Source organism: Dryobates pubescens, chromosome 14, assembly GCF_014839835.1.
Source record: "Dryobates pubescens isolate bDryPub1 chromosome 14, bDryPub1.pri, whole genome shotgun sequence".
Taxonomy (NCBI): Eukaryota; Metazoa; Chordata; class Aves; order Piciformes; family Picidae; genus Dryobates; species Dryobates pubescens.
Genome location: NC_071625.1, coordinates 3,386,287 through 3,409,268, shown reverse-complemented (window position 1 = coordinate 3,409,268; position 22,982 = coordinate 3,386,287). Strand labels below are relative to the sequence as shown.

The 22,982-nt window shown below is 46.6% G+C and overlaps 1 protein-coding gene across 1 annotated transcript; it reads left to right on the top strand.

The window, feature by feature from the left end:
* Positions 1 to 1,008: 1,008 nt before the first annotated feature.
* ANKRD46 (ankyrin repeat domain 46) lies at positions 1,009 to 21,268 on the top strand. Its single transcript, XM_054167462.1, has 4 exons — positions 1,009 to 1,093; positions 11,508 to 11,852; positions 13,137 to 13,295; positions 19,297 to 21,268. The coding sequence occupies exons 2-4, from the start codon at positions 11,542 to 11,544 to the stop codon at positions 19,511 to 19,513; spliced, it is 687 nt and encodes a 228-aa protein (XP_054023437.1). The 5' UTR covers positions 1,009 to 1,093; positions 11,508 to 11,541; the 3' UTR covers positions 19,514 to 21,268.
* The last annotated feature ends 1,714 nt before the right edge of the window (positions 21,269 to 22,982 follow it).

Below are 22,982 nucleotides of genomic sequence, written 5' to 3'. Positions count from 1 at the left end.
CTTTTCTGGTTCTTGCATTTGTCTCTTCTTAATGTTAATTTGCCTCTTTTAATGTTAAGTGCCCTCTGCTTCTGTGGCATTTGGCTGTCAAGTCATGTTTCCTTCATGTGTGATGGAATCAGAAAACATGCACCATGGGGACATGTTCCTGATTAACCCCCTCTGTGTTTAGCATAGTGAGGGTGGAAGTGCTTGATGGTGTAGTCAGAGATGGCCCATGTCTTGGTTTATGCCTTAGCTGGTGCACTGCTCTTAAAAATGAACTGTGCAGCTGATGTCTTGAGTTTGTTGCATGTTTCTCCTTGGTGCTGAGAGACTGTAGATGCAGAGGAGCTGCACCCTTGCCTGAATTTGTAGCTTGCTCCTCGTGTTATGGGAATAGCACACATGCAAGTGCAGGGAAAAAGCACCCTTGAGAGGCAGAGCTTTGACAACTTTTATTTAACAAAAAGAGCCAGCTGTTAGAAACCTGCTTCTTTTCAGTAACGCTGCTTGCCCCATCCCTAGCTGTTCCCCACCTCTCGCCGGCCATCATCTCACCCCTGTCTTGTCTCCTCGCTGTGCCTGCCCCTGGCTGTGCAGTCCCGACTCGGGCCAGGCTGTGCAGGTGCGAGGGGACAGGCGGAAGGTCCCGTTACAGACCGTAGTTGCAGTTTATTTCCCCCGTGCTGCCGGGGCCTTCTCCGCGCCAGCTGGGACAGTGTTTCGGGGCACAAAACCAGGGCTGTACACAGCTTCGTTTCAGGAGCCGGAGGAGGCCCGCGCCTCGCCCAGCTCGGCCCTGCGGAGGCGGCAGTGCCACCGCTGCCTGCCTCTTCCCCGGACCGGGACCGGCCCCGTCGCCGCCGCCCGCCGGTGTGCGGCCCACGGCAGCTGCCTCGCGGCCGACGCGGGGCGGGCAGTGTCGTACCTCCGCCCCCGGCCCGAGTCGGCGGTCGCGGGGAGCGCGGCACGGCCGCTCTCGGCGGCAGGCGCGCATCTAGGGCGGCCTCCGCCCAGCAGGGGGCGCGCGCGGCCGCCCCGCCGCCTCCGATTCCCTGTTGTGCGGCCCGAGCCCGGCGGCCCCTGCGTGCCGAGCCGCCGCCGAGTGCAGGTAGCGCGGGGAGCGGGGCGGTGTCTGGCCGCCGGTCCGGCCGCCGGGTGGAGGGGTGCGGGGACCTTCTGTTCGTGGCGGGAGGGGGCCTTGTCGGTCGGCATGTCTGTGAGGGGAGCCCGCCGGTGTGTGTGGCGGGCCCGGGCTCTGCCGAGCCATTCGCACGGCGCAGGGGATGAGGGGCAGCGTCGAGGGAGGCAGCGGCACCGGCCGAGCCTGCCCTGAGGCCGTGACACAGTCGCAGGAGCGGCGGCGAGGAGGGAACGGCCGGGGCAAGGCCGTGGGCAGGGCCGGAGGGCGCCGCGGTAGGGAACCGGTGGCAGGGCCGCATGAGGGCGGAGGCCAGGCGGTGACAGGCACCGCAAGCGGCGACAAAACCGGCCCGGGGCCTGCGCAGTGCTTGGCCCGGGAGCTGAAGAGGGGCAGCGCGGTCCGTGCTGGTGTGGTGGGAGAGCAGCGGGTGCGCTGCCCGCCTGTAACACGAGAAGGGAGGGCACCGGAGAGGGGAAGGCGGCTGCCCTGGCGGGACGTCAGCAGGTGTGCAGCCCCTGTGCCGGGCTGCTTCACAATGTGCTTTTTGGGATAAACAATGAAGATCGGTGAAATTAAAAGGTCATACGTATTTTTGTCAGAAGAGAGTCCTTTTTTACCTTCTTTTCAAAATTCTTCGCGGCAGTAGTTGGTGTTTTTTGAAGGAGTGGAGTAGTTCTCTTTTTATTCTAGACAAGAATAGAGTTTTTGATCAGGGGCTGCAGGGGAAGTTGCTTATTGTGTTGAAAAGTCATAGGGATGATGCCCAAGTTGTGAAGTGAATGGAGGAGGAACTAGGGACACACTGTGGGAAGTAATAATAAAAAGAAAATCCATCAAATCTGGGTGTAAAAGGTTGTAAAATTATGTATTTGAAGAGCCATCTTGAGACCAATCTTATTAAATGCTTAATAAATATCTTGATGTTGCTGTTAAAACTTTACTGTTGTAATTTGGGGCTGATGGAGAGCTGGGAGGTGTTGGCAGTATAGAAGAGGGTGCAGTAGTATGCAGTAGTATTCACTCTCAAGTGAAAACCTAAAGTAAATAAGATGTAGAGAGATGTGCCCAGGACAGGCAGGGAAATGAAAGGTCTGTCAAAAGAAGCATTTGGCTTTTTAAATTTTGCAGAATAAAGGCCTTTTTCACTTTCTATTGGGAATACATTGAGCTAAAGAATGGTGTTGATACATGAATAATTTAACATGGATTAAAAGGTTAATAATGTATGAAAATGTCTTACCATCAGAGAGCACTGATGTTGAGGAGCAGCCTTCCAAAAGGCCAAGGAGCAAAAGCCCAACAGGTGGAATGTGACTGGTTTGTAAAAGTAGTGCTCTTGGGTTTTTGCAGCTCAGTGCTACCTGTAGACTTTTAATCTGTTTCTTGTTTGTAAAACAGATTTGTAACAAGAACTTGTTAAATGTGTGTTTTAGAAGAAAACTCTTTATAGGCATGTTTGCAGTCTGAATAGTGGGATTGGTGACAGTCACAAAATGACACTGGCTAATTGCTCTCTTTCTGGGTGGAAGAGAAGATGCTGGAGAACAAGGTGAGATGAGTCAAAGGCTGAAGTGCAGTTTGTGCATTTGCTGTCATCTTTCCAGAGCAATGTTGATTGCCTTGGCAGGAGGGGGCTATACAAAGCAGTGCTGATCTGCCCTCAGGGGTAGGTTTTCATACCCCTTATCAGCAAGAGCAAGGGTGCCTTAAGCTGACTGTATCATCCCAGATCATATTCTTATGCAGTTTATATCTGAATACATGTGGCCTTGAAGTCCTCATCTGCAGCCTAGGACCTGGTCATTCAAGGACTTAAGTAGTAGTGGCTCTTCTAGGGATTTGGGTATGCTGGAATTTTGAGAGCTGTTATTTCTTTTCTTTTGATCAGTCTGTCAGTTGGTTGCCTCCAACATGATCTCCATTATGAATGCTCCACTTCACATGGGTCACTTAATAAGCACACAAAGTATTTCAGAGGGCATTGGTTTATACCTGTTGTGTGAAATGCTCTCAGCTTTCTGTGGAGACCATTTGTGGCGTGCTGTTAGTGCAGGTAATAGGCTGATAGGCCTGGCTGAGTGCATGGCCTGCTCCACCACAGTACAGTTGTCGGTGTTTACTGAGATTCTGCTGCCACCTGGATGAAGAGCACAAATTCTGATGTGGTTTGCCTTGCTATGTAAAGATTATACCTTCTAAATGTGTAGAGAAAAGTTTGATCTCGTGCAGTACCTCACTGAAGCGCTATCCATGTTTGTGGAACTCAGAGTGTTGGCTTCAGTTTGTGTGTTAGCATCACTCTTGCTGGTGGCATTTCTGTCTTTGAATCACAGAATGTTAGAGGCTGGAAGGCACCTCAAAAGATCATCTAGTCCAACATCCCTGCCAGAGCAGGATCACACAGGAGCACATCCAGGTGGGTTTTGAATATCTCCAGAGAGGGAGACTCCACAACCCCCCTGGGCAACCTGTTCCAGTGTTCTGTCACCCTCACAGTGAAAAAAGTTTTCCTCATGTTTCCATGGAACTTGTTACGCCTCAGTTCCACCCATTGCCCCTTTTCCTGTCACTGGGCATCACCAAGCAGAGCCTGACTCCATCTTCTTGGGACTCACCCTTTACATATTTATAAACAACGAAGTCATCCCTCAGTCTCCTTCAAGCTGAAGAGCCCCAGCTCCCTGTCCCTCCTCACAAGGGAGATATTCCACTCCCCTAATCATTTTTGTGGCTCTGCACTGGACTCTTTCAAGCAGTTGCCTGAACTCCTTCCTGGACTGAGGGTCCCAGAACTGGACACAATAAGTAATGCAGCTACATCAGCTGAATTGTATGACCTAAACTTACAGGAATACATCTTCTAATGTTAATGGATGGATTCCTAGAGGATTGCTACATCTAAGGCTTGTCAGCTTTTACTGGAGTTCACCAAGTAGGATTGCAGTTGCAGATGTTGTGACTTGTACCCTCTACTTGGATTTTCAGGAAGCATTAAAAAAACCCCACAAAACAACCTTATAGCATAAAAGAGATTTGTTGGTGAAAAGCAGACATAGTTGTATGTATTAATGAGAAATAAAACCATAGCAGTTTTGCCATTTCACCTTACCATGGCCTACAACACGATCCAGCTGAGTATTTAAAGTCATGCTGTGTCAGTAGACATTTGGAATTATCTGAAATGGGAGAATTCTGAGCAGAATGGGGGAATGGAGCAAAACTGGAAGTGAGTAGATTCAGATTGGATGTTAGGAAGAAGTTCTTCCCCATGAGGGTGGTGAGATACTGGCCCAGGCTGCCCAGGGAGGTGGTGGAAGCCTCATCCCTGGAGGTTTTGAAGGCCAGGCTGGATGTGGCTCTGGGCAACCTCATCTAATGTGTGGGGTCCCTACCGTGGCAGGGGGTTTGTAACTGGATGATCCTTGGGGTCCCTGCTGTGGCAGAGGGTTTGGAACTGGATGATCCTTGAGGTCCCTTCCAACCCTAACAATTCTATGGTTCTATGAAATGCCTGTACCCAGCAGGCATAGCAAGAGCCTTGTATCTGCCAGCGTTAGTTGTCTTATCAGTGGTGTTACTTGTTGATACAGTAAACTAGTCAGCAAGCAGAGCAGTGTTTTATTTTAAAGGTAAAGTCGAAGCTGCAGTTACATATCAATGACTTAACACATGTAGGAGATGTCTGCTTTTTGAAGTGCCCTGCTGCTTGTAGCCGTGAACCTGGCTGTGCTGTGGCATATCTTACTGAGGCCTTGTCACCAATACTGTGTTGCTACATGCATGTAAGGAACCAGATAAGAAAATATGGGCTGTATAACAACAGGCAGCTCAGCAAGAGGTTCTTGAGTCTTAGTTTTGTTGCTAGAATAAAGCTGGCTGAGCTCTGACTTGTGATGATTCCTGCTGGATGCAGAAAGCCTTTCTATTCAGTGAACTTCCCATCTCAGACTTCTTCTTTGCCTAGGCAAGGATTTGGCCTTTTGTGTGTGTCAGTGGTATTTTGAGTTTAGTTTTTGAGGGTTTTAAAGAAACAGCCCTAAGTGCCTACTTTGTTGAAGGAAACACCTTTGTCTTCAGAGCTAGAGTCCTCCTTTCCCTGATAGAGGCTCAGAACTTAAACAGGGCTGCTGCTCCCACACGGGAGTAGTGCTTTGGATTTCAGAGTGTTATAAAATCATATTTGCGTGCCTTGCGTTGATTTCTTTCTCGGGAAAGCAGCAAATACCGGGAAATGCAGCAGAAATCAATTAGAGGCCGGGGCTGCCTCACCCTTCCCTTCAGCCGGGCAGGGACCTGGCAGCCCACGCGGTGGCGGTGCTCAGCCAGGCACCGCGGCCGGGCCGCCGGCAGCTCGGCGCCCGCGGGCTCGCAACCGACCCTGGTTGCTCGGTTACTGTTCTCTTCTTTTCCAGGAGACTGCTTCAAGGTCTGCAGCAAATGTAAACACAAACACTTCATTAGGATCGGAACGAATTCTCTCTAGTTTGTTAAGCAAACAAATACACCACCAACAAGGAGTATGCTGATGACCTCTGAATAGCTTCTTTCCCAGCGCGGGTTAGCTGTGCTGGGTGTTCCCATGTGGAACAGAGAAGGAATTTGAGCACAGATTTGTGAAGAGGTTGCTAATTATGACCAGTGTAAGTGATTCAGTGAGTTCCTATGAAAGCAGATGTATGCAAACTGACCACAGTGATCAGGGAGCTACTGCAGTTATTTCCTGATTCCCCTGAGCCAGTTGTGGGGAAGTTACAGATGACCTGAAGAAATCTGTGAAATGCCTTTCTTCCCCAAGAGTTCTTTTGCAGAAGATGGAAACTGAGCAAGGTTCAAACATACTTTGCTGTATATCTGATGGAAGTTAAGTGCACTGAAACACAGAATGCAACTGAATTGCCAGTTAAGTGTATGAGGGATAAGGATAAAATGTCTGTGAGTCTGCTTGTCAATAAAGGTGTTTTAACAGATTGATCTCCCTCCTCTCATTCCCTCATTTTGTGTACATAATATAGTACATGCACTGTGTATTTATCTGGGGAAGTGTTCTGCAACCTTGGATGGGCGTAGTGATCTTGTTATTGTTTGTACCTTGTGCTGTTGACATACTGCACAGTGGTGAGCAAAGCTCACTGTTTCTCAGTGCCTTTGTCTGCTGATTTCTGAAAGATAAGCAATGATTCATTTATTTCTTCTCCTGAAGCACATAGTATCCCATGTGTGCAAAGCACAAGCTATGCATAGCACACTTACATTTCTACTTCAAGGATGGTCCTAAAATCGAAAGAATGTCCCTGTGTGATGTCTGCAGAAGGGAAGGAGGATAGCAGAAAACAAAAGGCATAAATGATGATCTTGTCTTGCCACTGAGCCGTGTGTCTGGCTAGAAACACGAGAGAGAGGTCTTACAAACATGCTGTGATTCCTTGGATTCAGGAACTACTGAAAAGATGACTAAAGCTAGGAAGGGGAGATGCTGTATGAACCAGACATCATGCTGTGCTGAATCTGAGATGCTGCTCTTAGCAGCAAAGCCAGCAGCAGAGCCAGTTGGGCTGAACAGGTAAAGGTTTTTAATAGAAGATGCAGAGCTCTCATGGAACTTGGTGTAGGCAGTGGGGTTCTTTGCCTAACAGAAATGGCAGTTGTTCATGTGACTTTTGAACTAAAGGTAGCATTTATTGAGTTAAGTGACTCCCTAGTGACTTACATCTCAATACAAGCACATGTGACAACTTAACCAGGGATTTCTCCCTCCAACTACTTAGAAAAGGAATTAATACTGCTGGGTTTACTTTTCAAGAGCTGCTCAGTGTTCAGAGGGTAGACAAGCAAGGCAATGTGGGTTGGCTTTAATCATTAAATTACACCTTAAAACACTTTTCTCTTGCATATCCAAAGAAAGCTTGTGTTCACAGGGTGGTTTTAAGGGAACAATCCCTTCTGATCAGGAAGCTGCCTTCAGAGATGGGGACCTGTGGTATAAGCAAACCACTGGAATGTTTTTCATTCATTTGGAGACTGAAGAGGAAGCACTCTGAAAGCCACTGCCGCTCTCAAAGCATGTTACTGGAAGAGGAAGCTGTTTGCTGCAAGGGAGTTGGCCACTGTAGGTTCTGCTGTGTTCTGCCGGCACAGAGTGGTGGCTATTATTTGGTCTTGGTTTGGTTGTAGTCCCCATTACTGGGCAGTGGCAGTCTCTCCAGTGGCAGTCGTGCTGCTGCTTAGGTTCCATGTGTCAGTGTGTCCTGATACTGAGAAATGCCAATTACTGACCAATCTGATACTGTCCTGATGCTGTTCTTTGAAAGAGGGACAACTCAGGTTTCCTGACTGTTCTTGGAAATGCTGTAGTTGTGCAGAACTGCTGTAGCCTGGATGGTTAATTGCAACTTGTCAGGTTCAGTAATATTTTTGCAGTGGAGAGACTGGTCCCATTAGTGATTCTGCCTCACAGTCTAAGTGGTGTTCTTTTCTGCAGCTGTTTGGTAGCAATTGAACTATCTGAGACAACAACATGCTTACTGTAAAATCAAACTGTCCAGAGTTAGTGCCAGTTTAGGGCTAGTTTAAAAAGCAATAGAACTTGCATTGAGCTTTGTGGTTTGAAGTATTCAAGATCCCTCCTGGCTTCTGCAGGTGTGAACACGCTATGCATCAGATCAGCGTGCGATGCTGAGTTACCGTTGTGCACGGGACAGAGCAACAACTGACTTCTAATAACCAAATAGGTGATCCTCACAGGATCGCTTTGTATGAGCACTCCTTTTGGAAACAGAACAGCTCAGTTAGATTTTTCTTACCCTCTGCTTCACCTGCCACTGAAGAAGGGACTTGCAGCACAATTTCTAAAGTTACTAATAAAATCACACTGTGCTCAGGCTGTATCTCCCATGTATAAATGTAGGGAAAAGCTATTCTTACAGAATGCCTTTCTAATGGGAAGGACAGCTTTGAATTTACTTCCCCCCAAAAAACCCTAATTTTCTATCAAAGTACCAAGTTATTAACAGCAGAAAAAGCTTGCTTTTTCAATTTTTGTTTTAAACAAAAGTGTCATTTAAAAGACACATTTTCAGTAGCTAGTGATACATTTCTAGGAGCAGTCACTTGCTGAACTAAATTAGATTTAACTCCAGCAGCAGTAATTTAGTGGGATATTCAGAATGCTTGTTTCGCAGCACTTCTGGATCTCCTTACTAGTGCAAGTCCTTTTGTCCTGATTGGTGCCTGTGACATTGCTGCTGAATGGTAGCTGTGCCAGCTTCTAGGCAGGGTCAGAGTTCCCTGAGTCACCTTTCAGAAGCAATTCAAAGAGAATGGGGTAATACTTGGGAGTTTTGTTTCTAAATCTCATCAGAAACTCATCACAGCAATAAGCATTTTGATCCATCCCCTTCTCAGAAACCTAACCACAGTTTGTGCATTCAAAAAGATCTGAGTGAGTAGGCTATTGGCATTTTTTGCTGAGTTTTGCTAGGAAAATTAGGTTAAGGCAAGAACATACCATCTGGGGACTGGCACTTAAGAGCTGGGGCACAGTTCAGCTTTGCATGCAGCTCATACCTGACCTAAGTCAGGCGTGAGCTGCCTGGGCAACCATATGTGAAATGGAATTGTCTTTGTAGAAAAAGTCTTTTTCATCACACAGATAAATCAAACCAGATGGTTTCCATTTCTTGTGTGCGTGTATGGATGCATTTGCCTAGTCCACAACTTCAAGCCTTGAGAAGAAGGATTTGTTTGTTTGGGTTTTTTTCTTCTTTACTGTGAAATGGTAAGGTTTCACTTTAGTCTTTGACACTTCAGCAATCAGTTCTGAAAGATACTAGTGATGGTACCTTCTGAATCAGAATTGCTTCCAGTTACGCTTTCTGACGGCTGCTAAGCTTTTGCTTCCTTTCCTGAGAAGATTAGAGAGCTTTTTCTTGTTGGCTGTTCTTTTCCTGGTGATGTTTCAGCAGAGCTGTGTGAGGTGGTGGGGAGTTCTGTAAGACTTTAGCTTCCTGTCTGAAACAGAAACACTGGCTTGCATTTACCAGGGCATGCCATAGTGTTTCTCAGATAGCTTGCACCTCTGTGATCACCCCTTGTGGATTTCCATTAGGCCTGGTTTGATTAAACAGGCTTAAACACTGCAATCTACTTTACAGGCCAACCATCATCTTTCTATTAAGTACAAGTAGGGGTTTGTGCTGTCAATGTGCTGTTACTATGGCTGATAAGTGGAGGTTTGTAAATGATTTATGGTCTTGCTTTAGGGAAGATTTAGTGTGGAACAGAAGGGCTGCAATCACGTTGTACAGAAACCGGGCACGGTGTTTCTCTTGGTGAAAATTGGCTGGGCAGAGCTGAAGAATGCTCAATCATTCATGATTTGGGTGGAAAATGGGCAAGAAAACTGAAATTGCTGTAGGCTGGGAATCCTGACTGTGCAGTGTCCAGGGGGTTTGTACCATGTTCATTAGAAATAGGAGCAGGTGCATTGTCCTGCCTCCTTGTGTAGGCTTATCAGCAAGGGGTTGGTGCCCGAAGTGATGCCAGCCTTGAGTTGAAAGCTTTGCAGCACAGCAGTGAACTGGCCTTTTGCTGTTGGACATGATTGTTGAGCCAGTGATATTACCAGCACATGTTTACAAGCACACTTGCAGCCTAGGGGCACGTAGCTCTGCTTAAAATCATTCTTTATACAGATAGCTATCCCTATCTCTGTCTGTTCTGTGTCCAAGAAAGCAAAAAAGTTGTGCATTCCTGCCCTGAGAGACTGGACAGTGTTCATACATGTAGCAGGATCTGGCCAGACAGAACATTCAACCTAGTGAACTTTAAATGTGATGAACTCCTCCAGCCCCAAATGCTGTGGCTGCTTTTCACATCAGTGTGTAAACATTTTGAAATTCCTTCTGTAGGTACTTTGATCTTGAATTTGCTCTAAAAAATGGGGGAGGAGCTGCAAAATACAGACATTATAAACTCTTCAGGAAAAGGAGAGGTTTGAAATCGAGTTCTTTGGCTGCTGGCCATGTTTCCATTCTCCCAGCTGAATGAGCATGCTGGTGTGGAAGGGATACCTTATATAGATGAGAAAATGCATATCCACGTGTGGCTGTCGTAGGAGGAGCTTCATACAGTCAGTCAGAACACTGCTATAGCATGAGCCCAAAATACAGACCCTGAGCAAGTGAAATACACTGGTTCGTGTGAATTTCAGTTCCCATTCAAAGCCTAGCTAGTAAAATCACTTTTCTTTCTTGTCTCTTGAGCTGTGTTGTACCTGTATGGATGTTTCTTCTAAGCATTTTTACTGCTTTATATGATTTTTTCCCCCCCTCCTTTTTGCCACGTCTCTGAGGCAGTGCAGAGCTTTGCTGTCCAGTCTCCTAGATGTCTTCATGCCATCTCTTCACACACCTTTTACCCTGCTCTTGCAGAGTCACTCTCTTTCCTCCTTATTGTTTTTAAGCCATCTTTTGTGTCCTGTAAACACCCAGCATCATCATACCCTCCTTATTTGGCTCATCCTTAAAATGTTCCTCTGCAGCACTTACCATAGCTCATGGAATATTCTATAGCAAGAAATCCAGAGTGAAACATTTATCTCTTTCTTTTAGGTCCTAACACAGAAAAAAAACCTTAATCCTTTATGAAACCAGAGAAACTACCTTTGTCTATATTGGGGTTCCAACTATTCCAGCTAAATTTTAAAGGCATAGCCTAAAACTGCCACACCATAGCTCCATACCTGATTTTGCCATAGTCCTTGCACTGACTTCCAGTTTTCAGGTCCAGTGGGGCAGATTCATGTAATGCACTCAGTTTTCTGTTCTGGTTTGTTTGAGTAGTTTATCTGTGGCACTATAAAAGTAATGTTCTGCAAGGTGTATTGGGAAAGGTTTCTTGCAGAAGAAGGAATTAGTATTTACAATAACCAAGTATTTGCAGCAGCTAACTGCACTTTGTACACCAAAGTTCAAGTTTAGCTTTGCTTGCATCCATCAAGAGTTGCAGCTAACATCACTGTTTATGATGCCTGTACTACCTTTCAGTTCTGATCTGCAGTGGTTTGCTCTATCAGTATTAGTAGCCATGATCTCATGTTAGGTGAAAGCTGATCTCCTGCCTTGCAGTTGTAGCACTGATCTTAGCAGTTTTCTGCAATAAGAAAGCTTTGCTGCTGTGGCCAGAGGTGTAAGAGCAGAAGGAGCATTTCCCCTGGTAGCAGGAGTTTAGCAGCACCCCAAGTTAACGTGCCCCGTAGGAAGATCGCAGAGCTGCTTCGTGAGCTGCTTTGCATTCCTGTGGCAGAAGCTGAGCAGCCTGCCGAGTGTTTGCATTGTGTTTGTTTGCCGGTTTCACCATCGTTACCTCCCGCTGCCGCTTGCAGGTTTGTCACCTACTCCAGAGAGAGAGTCGAAACGATGTCCTACGTGTTTGTCAACGACTCCTCGCAGACCAACGTGCCGCTGCTGCAGGCTTGCATCGATGGAGACTTCAACTACTCCAAACGGCTGCTGGAGAGCGGCTTTGACCCCAACATCCGAGACAGCCGGGGCCGCACCGGCCTCCACCTGGCTGCAGCCAGGGGCAACGTGGACATCTGTCAGCTCCTGCATAAATTCGGTGCTGACCTCCTAGCCACTGATTACCAAGGTAACACAGCCCTTCACCTGTGTGGCCATGTGGACACCATCCAGTTCCTCGTGTCTAATGGACTTAAAATTGATATCTGGTAAGTCACTTTTCTTTTTTATTTTAACAAGCATATATGTTATTATATTTTAGTCTTCTGCTGCTGTTGCTGAAATGCTGTATTTGGTGCAGTTCAGCTTTTGAAGAGATCACTTAATAAAAAACCACAAAATAAGAGGGCAGGAGAGCAGTAAGAGGCCACTTCTGCTAGTTCTGTGTGACAAGGACAGCAAATAAAAATAGCAGCTGCTGGTGTGGGCTGCTGTGGCTAATTCTGCCTCACTGATGACACTGCTATCCTGGGCTGGCCAGACAGGCAGGTGTGGGTGGTTGGCACCAAAGGAAAAAAAAAATCACATTGATTACTTTCAAAGAGTTTTCTCCAGCACAGTTCCAGCCTTTGAATTGTTGTACTGTATAAGAGAAGAAAATACAGTTGTGTGTGTCAGTTCATTCCCATACTCCTTTGGTAACAATGCTTTCTTTCAGTGGCTTCCTGCTCCCTCAAAGTCTGTGACTCAGCCCTTCTTTTAAATATTGGATATTCTTTCTTTCTGCCTTCCAGCAGCTGTCTGGTGCCAGTGTTCAGCTGTGAGCTCTCAAGCTACAAAATAACTGGCTGCTTCCCTGCAGGAGCTGAATTACTTTGTTTGTGGAACTTTCTGCATGTTCCCATCACACAGGGAACCAGTAGTAACTTGAAAACCTTTGTGGGGTTTGATCTCTGCCTCTTTCACCCGTCTCTCATCTGATGTTTTTGACTCAGCAAAACTGGTTATGTGCAGCCTGGATTCTTTATGGGTTGTGCATTGGGGCTTTGTCCTCTTTTCAAGCAACTCTGAAAATCACCAGTCTGAAGGCAGCTCTGGTCCTCTTCAGTATTAATAGCAGAGGGGGACCATCTGTATTTAATTGCGGTTTTTGCCCAGTGTCCTAATGCCAACATGGAGGAGAAGCTATCAAGAACTAGATCACACAACTCTCTCTCCAAATTAAACTTAATCTTGAGCTTTGTCATAAGTGTATAGTTTGTTTTTGCTGTAACACCCAGAGATTCCCATTGCACTAGAGTAGAAGGAGGTTTGGGTTTGGTTTGGTTTATTCAGTGGAATCAGAGCTATGCAGTTTCAAAGCTAAATGTACTGATTTTCTTCAGTAGCCAGCTAGGCTCTTATTTGTGTAGGCAGGAACTTCTTACTGTCTGATATGACAGGAAATAGTTCTGAGAACTTTACAAAACTGTCATGTGTTGTGCTGAGCTGTTACAAAATGCCTCTACTAACAGTTTCTTTTCTTCCCCTGCCCTGCTGTGGGGTTATTTTAGCAACCACCAAGGTGCAACGCCGCTGGTTCTCGCCAAGCGCAGGGGCGTGAATAAAGATGTGATTAGACTGCTGGAGTCTTTAGAGGAGCAAGAGGTGAAAGGATTTAACAGAGGAGCTCACTCCAAGCTGGAAACCATGCAGACTGCTGAAAGTGAAAGGTACTTACAACCAAAAATCATTACCAGCAGAGATAATGTTGATGACTTCTGGAGTTTTGTGATCGACTTAGTTGGTTACTCCTCAAAACGCACCGCAGCAGCTCTGGCCTGGTCTCATCAGGCCAACCCGAAATGCTGCATTATGAAAAGCAATCTCTTTAAGCAGATCAAATGTAGGAAAAGAAATAATTTTTTTTCTATTGGAGATTTTCATTTTATGGTAGAAATTTTAAAAAATAGTTACTTTTTTTTTGCCTAAGCAGACTGCCCAGAATTCTACTGCTTGTCACAAAGCCAAGGGCAAAGTGAGATGCAGGATGCCAGCACCCCAGGCTAGCCTCACATCCATCTGGGGAGATGGACTGTCTGTGCACAGAAGGGCTAGCAGGCTTTGCAGCTATCTGAACCTGCATAAAGGACTTCATATAATGCCAGATATGAAATTCCTGTTGGTTCTGGTCCTAAAACAGATGGAGAGTAAACTGAAAATGTCATGGTGGCTAAAGAGAGGGTTCAAGGACAGCTCAGTTCAGGAGACCTGCTGACAACTTCAGGGGAAGTGTTTGGTTAGATGGAAGCTCCTAATGAATTCTGGAAGGCCTGGTTCTCAGGCTGTGCTTGCTTAGAACTTTGATCCCTGCTGCTGCCATAGAAGGTAGCAGCATGCTAATGATACTAAGAGGTGAGGTACAGGCGGTCCAGGGGATCACTGGGGTGGTGTACAAAGCCTGGGGTGACAAGGGGAGGGAATTCGTACAAAGGAATTGTGATTCAGCAGCACAAAATGCAATCTCCTTTCCTAATGAAAACCAAGGTGTAGCAGAAAAGGCTTGGTGTGTTAGTTTCAGGAGTTCATGCTACCCTGGAAAAGGCAGTGAAGTCCTGCAGCACACAAAGTGAGCTGTTTCCACAACATACAGAAAGCTGTCAGTGCTGTAATAAAAAGCAGTGGTACCTTGTGCTGGGCAGGACTCCTTATAATGCTGCTAGCCCCATTCAAAGCAGTTTTGTTTCCCCTCCAAGAAGTGTGGAGAAGCAAGGCCTCAGTGCTCAGGACCTGAAGGAATCCTACAGGAAGGCTGCAGAGGAACTTCTCATAAGGGTGTCTAGAGGGGGAATGAAGCTGAGGGAGAGCAGGGTTAGACAGGTGCTTAGGAAGAAGTTTTTCAGTGCTAGGGTGCTGAGACTCTGGCACAGGCTGCCCAGGGAGGCTGTGGCTGCCTACTCCCAGGGGGTGTTGAAGGCCAGGTTGGATGAGGCCTTGAGCAGCCAAGTCTAGCTGAGAGGTGTCCCTGCCCATGGTGGGGAGGTTGGAGGAGATGATCTCTGAGGTCCCTTCCAACCTGAACCATTCTAGGATCTTGTGAAAGGAGGCAGCTAGAGCTTGGTTTAGCTTGACAGAGTGAAGGCTGAGAGGTGTGGTTGCTGACAAGAAATCCTGCTGAACAACACAAAGTAGCCTCTGAAGGCTGAAGATGACCATAGCACAAGGGCCAAAGGATACAGATACAAAACATACTCTCTGTGACTGAGAACTGGGAGTGGATTTTTATCATGAGCTTCCAAGGCAGCCCTCTTGTAGGAGGATTTAGATGAGGCAAGAAGCCTTGAAAGTTTCAAAGCAAGCCCAGTTCTCTTGAGAGATGGTGTGGGGCTGGGGTTAATGCTGCAGGAGATCTGTCCAGTCCTCCTTTATTGTTTGGCTTTAGTTCTTTAGTTTACACTGAGAGCAGAATATCAGCTTTGTTTACAATCCTTGCTTTTATGCTGAATGTATTCAAATCTGTAAATTTGTATTTGACCTGCCACTGATCCTCAGCTGTGACTGCTGGAGCATTGTGTCACCAGAGGCAGGGACTTTTGTCAAGTGATTGTTGCTTGATTTGTGTCAAATAGCGACAGGACAAGAGGCAGTGGGTTTGAGTTGTGCCTGGGGGAGGCTGAGGCTGGACCTGAGGAAAAAACTTCATTACTGACAGAGTGGTGAGGGGTTGGAGCAGGCTGCCCAGGGAGGTGGTAGAGCCACCACCCCTGCAGATGTGCAAGAAGCCACAGATGTGGTGCTTCAGGAGATGGTTTAGTGGTCATGGCAGCTGGGCTTTGGTTGGACTTTGTGATCTTAAAGGTCTGTTCCAGCCTTGGTGGTTCTGTGATTCTGTGCAAATGTAGGTGTTGGCTAAGTGGAGTTAGCAGAAAAGGTGAAACCAACAGGATTACAGAAATGATGCCAGATAGTCATCAGAGCCTGCTCTAGGCTGTGAAATAAAAAAATCTACTGGTCTCTGAATTCTGTGGGGACAAATGACAGGAATTTGTGTGTGTCACCTTTCTGACTTGACTAAAGCTTAATGGAAGCTGCTCGTCAGCCAGAACTGCGTTTGTGCTGCTTTGTTTAAACATCTGGGCCAGCAGCTCAGCCCCACTGCAGCTCCCATTCTGGATTTGCTGGTGTCCCTTTAATGGACATCTCTTCCTTGCTGTTTTTTGACCTTCATAAATGTTATATTGTTTGCTTTGGCAAGGAAGTCAGCAGCTCTCCTTGGAGGGAGGCACAGAGACACAAACAGTGCAGTACCCAGCTTGTTTCTGAAGTGTTTAGAATGTCTGAAATACATTATTTTAAAAACAACAACCAACAGATGCCTGCAGCAGCAAAAGCAAGTGAGCTGGTGTGCTGTTTGCTTGGTAAATAAATAATGGCTTTGGAACAGCTGGCTTTGCAGACCTCCCCACTTCAGTCCTCACTCTTAGTATTATTTTCACATTTTAGAGACACTTAGATGAATGTCTCCTGTCCTCTCCACTCCCCAGCTCTCTTACATTATGCATGAGCCTATGGAGCAATAATGGTTGCTCTTTCTGAAAGCAGTCTCTGACTTACCTTTCCTGCTCCCTGTTGTGTTCAGTTGCTGCTGCTCTAGAAGCAGAGGCCAAAGCTGTGCTCCTGAGACAACCTCATGAGGTTCAGCAAGACCAAGGGCAAGGTCCTGCAGCTGGGTCAGGGCAATCCCAAGCACCGATATAGGCTGGGCAGGGACTGGCTTGAGGGCAGCCCTGAAGAAAAGGACCTAGGGGTGCTGGTGGATGAGAAGCTCCACATGAGCCAGCAGTGTGCACTTGCAGCCCAGAAAGCCAACCTGAGCCTGGGCTGCATCGAGAGAAGCATAGCCAGCAGGGCAAGGGAGGTGATTCTCCCCCTCTACTCTGCTCTGGTGAGACCCCACCTGGAGCACTGTGTTCAGTTCTGGAGCCTCTGTTACAGAAAGGATCTGGAGGTGCTGGAAGGTGTCCAGAGAAGGGCCACGAGGATGAGCAGAGGGCTGAGCTTGTCTCCTATGAGGACAGACTGAGGGAGTCAGGATTGTTCAGTCTGGAGAAAAGAAGGCTCCAAGGAGACCTAATTGTGGCCTTCCAGTATGTGAAGGGGGCTACAAGAAGGCTGGGGAGGGACTTTGTAGGCTGTCAGGGGGGAATGGGAATGGGAAAAAAATTGAAATGGGTAGAGTCAGATTGGATGTTAGGAAGAAGTTCTTCCCCATGAGGGTGGTGAGAGACTGGCACAGGTTGCCCAGGGAGGTGGTGGAAGCCTCATCCCTGGAGGTTTCTAAGGCCAGGCTGGATGTGGCTGTGAGCAACCTGATCTAGTGTGAGGTGTCCCTGCCCATGGCAGGGGGGTTGGAACTGGCTGATCCTTGAGGTCCCTTCCAACCCTAACAGTTCTGTGGTTCTATGATTCTCTCTTTGTGAGGAGTGGCAGGGTACTGTCAGGAGGCAGAGCTGGCTCTGACCATCTTTCATCTGTCCATCTGCACCCACAAGTGCATGTGGACTTCCACAGCATGCTGGGCAGAGGAGCAGCCTGTGTGGGCTGTGTGGCACAAACCCTTCTGTAGCACACATTGCTGCCTTAGCATTGCTGTGGCTCATGAGGAGAAAGACTACCTTGAACAGCATGGATTTAACTGGGTTCTAACAGGGGGTAGCAGAAGTGTTTCCTGTGTACCCTTGCCTGTCTGATGAGCAGGCATGTGTTGGCCTATTAAATTACACTGTACCTTTATTTAACCTTGCTGTGGTTGTGTATTAACTAGTTAGTACTTAATGAGTGAGTAGCTCTATTCTCCACCAGTGGCTGTTTTGTATTAAACTCTTTGTTTTGCCTGAGAAATCACAACAAGCAAAGAGGATGACTAATTCCTGCAGCTATGGGCAAGTAAAAATAGCTTTACAGCAAGTTAAATATTTAAAAACCAAAAAAAGAGGAGCTGTGTAAGAGGCAAGGTGATGCTGCAACACTTCAGCAGGCTCTGGGAGGTTTGGCTAATGGTTCTTCAGTGGCTGCAGCTCCTAAGAACAAGCACCCTGTGAGCAGTGTGAAGCTTCTCCGTGGTGCAGTCTTAGAAGAGAGATTCCTAGATGAGACCTTTCCCCCTTGACAGCCATTTGTCAGTTTATATCATCCCAAAGAACAATAGCATTTCTGTAGTTAGTCTGGACTGGGAAACTACTTTTCCCTGAAATGTTTTGGTTTATTATTGCTGTAAGAGAGCTCTAGGAACATGGGGACTGGAAGGAATTGTAATAGGGGGAAAAGCAGGGGGGGGTTTGCTTCCCTTCTGCTGTTGCCACGATTGTGTATGGAGTTGGTTTCACCTTTTCCCCTCTGTGCTTGTCAGAGCCTGATCCTGCAAGCACCTCTGTATGCAAGCTCACTGGAGTGAGCAGAAGTAGGACTGTACAGGCAGATAACATTACACAGAACTGAAATTTTTCTTGTCCTTCATAGGCTTTTTCATACACCAGTGAAGAAAGTTTCCTCTTGCAAGCCAAGTGTGAAGCCAGCAGAGCTGGGAGGGTGATACAAGCATCCATGCAACCTTTGAACCCACTGTGATTTTTCTTCATTTTTCTTCTCCTCTAGGCAATTCCCTGGCAGGATGTCTGCACCACTCTAATTTCATTTTTCTAGCTCCTTTAAAAGTGAGAGTTCCACTCCCTAATTTACAGTGTGGCCATTCAAAGGGGGCCTGATGGCTTGGTAGTGGAATGTTAAAACATCAAAGCAGCTGCTGAACACCATATGGCAGAAAACAGAGCAGTGCCAACATGTCCTGGAGACCTGAAAGTTTCTAATCTTCTTGTTGCCCAAATTTATTGCCTTCTGTGATATTTTTGTGCTAGGGAAGAGGCATCTGTAACAAAGACGTGCAGGAGGGAAGGCAAGGTCACTGCAGGGTTCAGAACCTCAATTCTCTTGGTTTCCAAAGTTTCCCTTTTATTTATCAGTTTCTTTTTAAATCATGATTTGTTGTTTTATGAAGAGGAGCTGGTGCCCCTTGAGGTTTGAGAATAGGACAGAACAGAGTAGAGTAGAGTAGAGTAGACCAGACCAGGTTGGAAGAGACCTTCAAGATCATCGTGTCCAACCTGTCACCCAACACCCCCTAATCAACTAACCCATGGCACCAAGCACCCTGTCAAGTCTCCTCCTGAACACCTCCAGTGATGGTGACTCCACCACCTCCCTGGGCAGCACATCCCAATGGCCAATCTCTCATTCTAGGAAGAAGTTCCTCCTAACCTCCAGCCTAAACCTCCCCTGGCACAGCTTGAGACTGTGTCCTCTTGTTCTGGTGCTGGTTGCCTGGGAGAGGAGATCAACCTCTCTTACTGAGCTATGCTTCAGTAAACTTTCCTGAGCCATATTTAGCAGGAATTATGGGCACTGACTCGTGAAGGCTCCTAGGTGGTAAGGCTTGCAAAGTCAGGGCAGATGCACAGACACAAACAGTCCCTGCACACGAGATGATAGAACATCATTGCAGCTGACTTCAGTTTGGAGCCTTTCCTGGCTCTGCTTTGCTTTGGCTTAGCAGAGGCACTGCTCTCAGCCTGCAGGTGGGGTTAGTTTTTAATGCAGAGTGTTTGGGTTGTTCTTAGCAGGATTGCTGTCATTCTTAAAGGTGTTCTCTGATGTATTTTTAACTTTAATCCTTTGTAGTGCCATGGAAAGCCATTCCCTCCTTAATCCAAACCTGCAGCAAGGTGAGGGAGTTCTCTCCAGCTTCCGCACGACATGGCAAGAGTTTGTGGAAGACCTGGGCTTCTGGAGGGTGCTGCTGCTCATCATTGTCATTGCTCTGCTCTCCCTTGGGATCGCCTACTATGTTAGTGGGGTGCTTCCTTTTGTAGAAAACCAGCCTGAGCTGGTGCACTGAAGCCAACGCAGAGAAGTGCTCTGTGCTTCCCCCTGATCTTACTCCCAGCTCCTTCGAATTCTCCTCTCGGTGCAGGCAGTGGCAGCTGTATCTGCTGATTGCCTTTCCTACCCTTTTGAAAGAGGCATTCATTCATTTCAAGTAAAACACTACATTCTAAAACATTCCTAAGCTACCTCTGACTTAACCTTGATTTGCAAGCGAGATGGGAAGATAATCCTCTCTGACGATAAACTGTTTCATGATTCGGAAAGGCCCTTTCATAATGAATATTAAATTTCTGGGCACGAAGGAAACATCCTAGTAGAGACCCAAATTTGATTTATTTTGCCTGTGGAAAGAGGTACATCTGTTATTGGCTTCTTTTGTGTGTGTGTTTCACTTGAAAGAAATAAAAGTGCTCCTCAAAAAAACCTGAATAATCCCAGAACTCATTCTAAACTTCATAGCTCCTTTAATGCCTCCCCCTAATTTCCTGTCTGCTAGCTGATAAAAAGAATGAGAGCTAGCTGAAGTTTTGCCGTGTCTATACTGTATAGATGACTCCTTTGTTAGGTTAATGTGCTGTTTCTTCCTCGGATGGATTCTGTGCTGTTAATAGCTGCCTGAGTACATCTTGTGGGACAAAGCCGGCTGTTGTGCTTTGGCGGTGAGGTTGCTTCAGCCTTAGGCTGAGGTGTAGCGTTTTGGGTGAATTGTTACTAAGAAAACCTTTCTTTGTTGGGGTGGTTAAGAAGTGCTTTAGGTGTTCTGCTCTGTATATAATGACACTGTGAGGCCATTGTCTTTGTGAAACATGTAATGAAGGATCACTTTTTCTTCCTCCCACCAGGACCTGACTGAAACAGATAATTGTGTTGCTCTCCTGTTTGTGGGGAGGACTGGGCTGAACAGAATTCCTCTCTAGAGCTGCTTTGCATTTCGGTTGTTTGCCGATAGCAGCACAGGCTCGGGACCTGAGCATGCAGAATAAAAGTGTTTCAAATGTTACTATTTGGGAACATTGTGTGAAATTCAATCCTGGCCTGGTCTGTACTTAGCTGTGAAATCTTTTGTAAATCATCTAGGGTTAGAACTCTTTTGAAGACCAGAAGGGTACTGCATGTAGTAAGTTGGAGGGTTTTGAAGCAAGCAGATCATCCTCTCCCATGCTGATTTGACATCTGACTCCCTTTGTTCCCATTGCCTTGAAAATCCCAGAAAAGAGGAATTCTGCAAACCTAATGAATCTTTCTTATCTTAGCCACTCCTAAATTATTGCTGAATGGCATCAAACATTTATAAAGTTAAAAGTTGCAATAAATAGTGATAGAAGTAAGCCCCATCTCTGCTCTGATACCACATGTGTTTCGGTCCTGTCTGTGGGTCTGAGTGAGGAGGGTTCTTGTCCTTGGTGTGTGACAGGGGCTTGACTGGGCTGGGCCTCCTTCTCAGCTGCATCAGGATAATTCTTGAGCTTGCTTCTTGAGACAGAGTTTAATGAAATGATACTTTCCTAGGAGCCACAATGCCACAGGAAGGAAAGCCTCTTATGAAGAGCACACCAAACCAACCCCAGAGCATACACTTGAATATTTCAGTCATCCTACATCTGGTGGTAAACAGAGGAGTACCAACTCATAGCATATCTAAAATGCCATTTAATCCTCTACAGAAGCACATCTCAGTTAATACTCCTGTTGCTGTTGAGTCTGTATTGCCTGCAGAACATGTAATTGTGTTCTCAGTCTGGGTGAATGGCACAAATAAAGATCTGTGGTAAATGTCTGTTGGTTTGTTATTACCTGGGTGCGGTGGTGATGTTGCTACCCCGTTGTAGTGACTGAGTTTGGTGTGTGTTGATACTGTGCATTTCAGGAGGGGGGAGGCTCCCTCCCTGGGAAGTGGCAGCCACCCTGGTGGTGTCCATGAGATTTTAGGGCACTTTCTCTAGATTTGCCTGGTTGATGCTCAGCATTGTTACTGCATCAAGAAAATCAAGCTGGAACCTTAAGCAGTCTTTCCTGCTCTGCTGAACTTTGCCATGCTGTGCTGTATGAATGAGCAGTTTCAGAACTGTGCATGGAGAAGGTGTGAACCATCCTCTGTGTGTGTGCTCTGAATCAGTGAATGACACTTCTAAACCCACAGAAATCCAAAGCACTGTTAGGACTTCACTGTGCAATGACTGCTACTCTTTGAAATAAGGACATGAGAGAGGTGTGAGTGAAGGAGTTTGTTCTGTGTGTTTTCCCTTACTGGAAAGGGCCAGCTGCACCTTCCAGTGTATCTATAAACATTAAGGACTTGCTTTTCAAAGGCTGATTGAGGTTACCTCCTGTACACCCGCTTTCAAGGAATACAGTCTTATAGGAGCAGAAAGAGGACTTCAGCCTAGCTCCTCTGGAAGCTGTTGGCATAGGGAGTTGCACTGTTGCAGCATGACACAGATCAGTTTAGATTGTCTGTAGGTCAGTAAGATCTCTTCTGGTACTGCAGTGGTGTCCAGATACCTTGATCTAGACAGGCTTCTGCTAGGCACCCTTCAGACCCAAGACAGGTGGTGGTCTTAAGCAGATCTCAGGCTAAAATGAAGAACTGAGAGAGAAGAGTCATGGGGGTGTGAAGGGATTTGTTTCCCCAAGGTCATAAAACAACTGGTTGGACCAGACAGTCCAAGGTAGGCTGGGGTGTAGAACAAGTGACTGCACTTGGGCTGCTCTGCAGTGTCTCACACTTAGTCCATGGCAAGAGTGCACCTCCTAGGAGCCTTTTCATGTACCATATCTTTGGATCTTCAGGGGCTTCTATTTTCACTCATCTTGGTAGTGTGCTTTGTCGTGGGTAGCCATCACAATGCAGCGAGGATTTCATGTCTGGACGTGGCCTGGTGCAGTGAGTGCCATCACTGAAAGAAAGCTCCTGGGCAGCTTCTGGATCTGCAGCTCAGCTGGGGTTTGGTTTTTAGCATGGTTCAACCAATTTTTCTCAATGTCTTTAGTGCCTCCAGTAAGTTATCAGCTCAGCAGTGTGTTGTAGATGGGCAAGGCAGGTAGGTTGGTAGCTCTTACTGTAATCAAAATCTCTTTGGTCATAATACAGCAGAGAAATACAAATGAAGTAATTTAGTCAGAAATCCAATCTAAAGCAGTACTGGAAACCTCAAGGATCATCCACTTCCAACCCCCCTGCCATGGGCAGGGACTCCTCACACTAGAGCAGGTAGCCCACAGCCACATCCAGCCTGGCCTTAAAAACTCCCAGGGCTGAGCAGTACCAGAAGGTAGAAATGGCAGTGAAAACTCTCCTGCAAACTGAAACTAAGAATAATTTGCCATCATGATTGGAACTTTCAAAAGTCTAGCCATGTGTTTAAATGTCACCTGAAGCTGCCTTTGAACTGCTCTGGTTTCTTTCTCCCTGCCTCACAAGGTCACTTTTTTCCTGAAGGCTTCTGAAGTTGTCCTGAAGGTTTCTGAGTGTTCTGAAT

Bases quoted from the DNA above. Each gene is read 5' to 3' on its own strand.
- ANKRD46 (XM_054167462.1), top strand. From the start codon at position 11,542: ATGTCCTACGTGTTTGTCAACGACTCCTCGCAGACCAACGTGCCGCTG. The intron at 11,853-13,136 runs GTAAGTCACTTT...GGGTTATTTTAG, and splicing joins GGACTTAAAATTGATATCTG to CAACCACCAAGGTGCAACGC. The intron at 13,296-19,296 runs GTACTTACAACC...AATCCTTTGTAG, and splicing joins CAGACTGCTGAAAGTGAAAG to TGCCATGGAAAGCCATTCCC.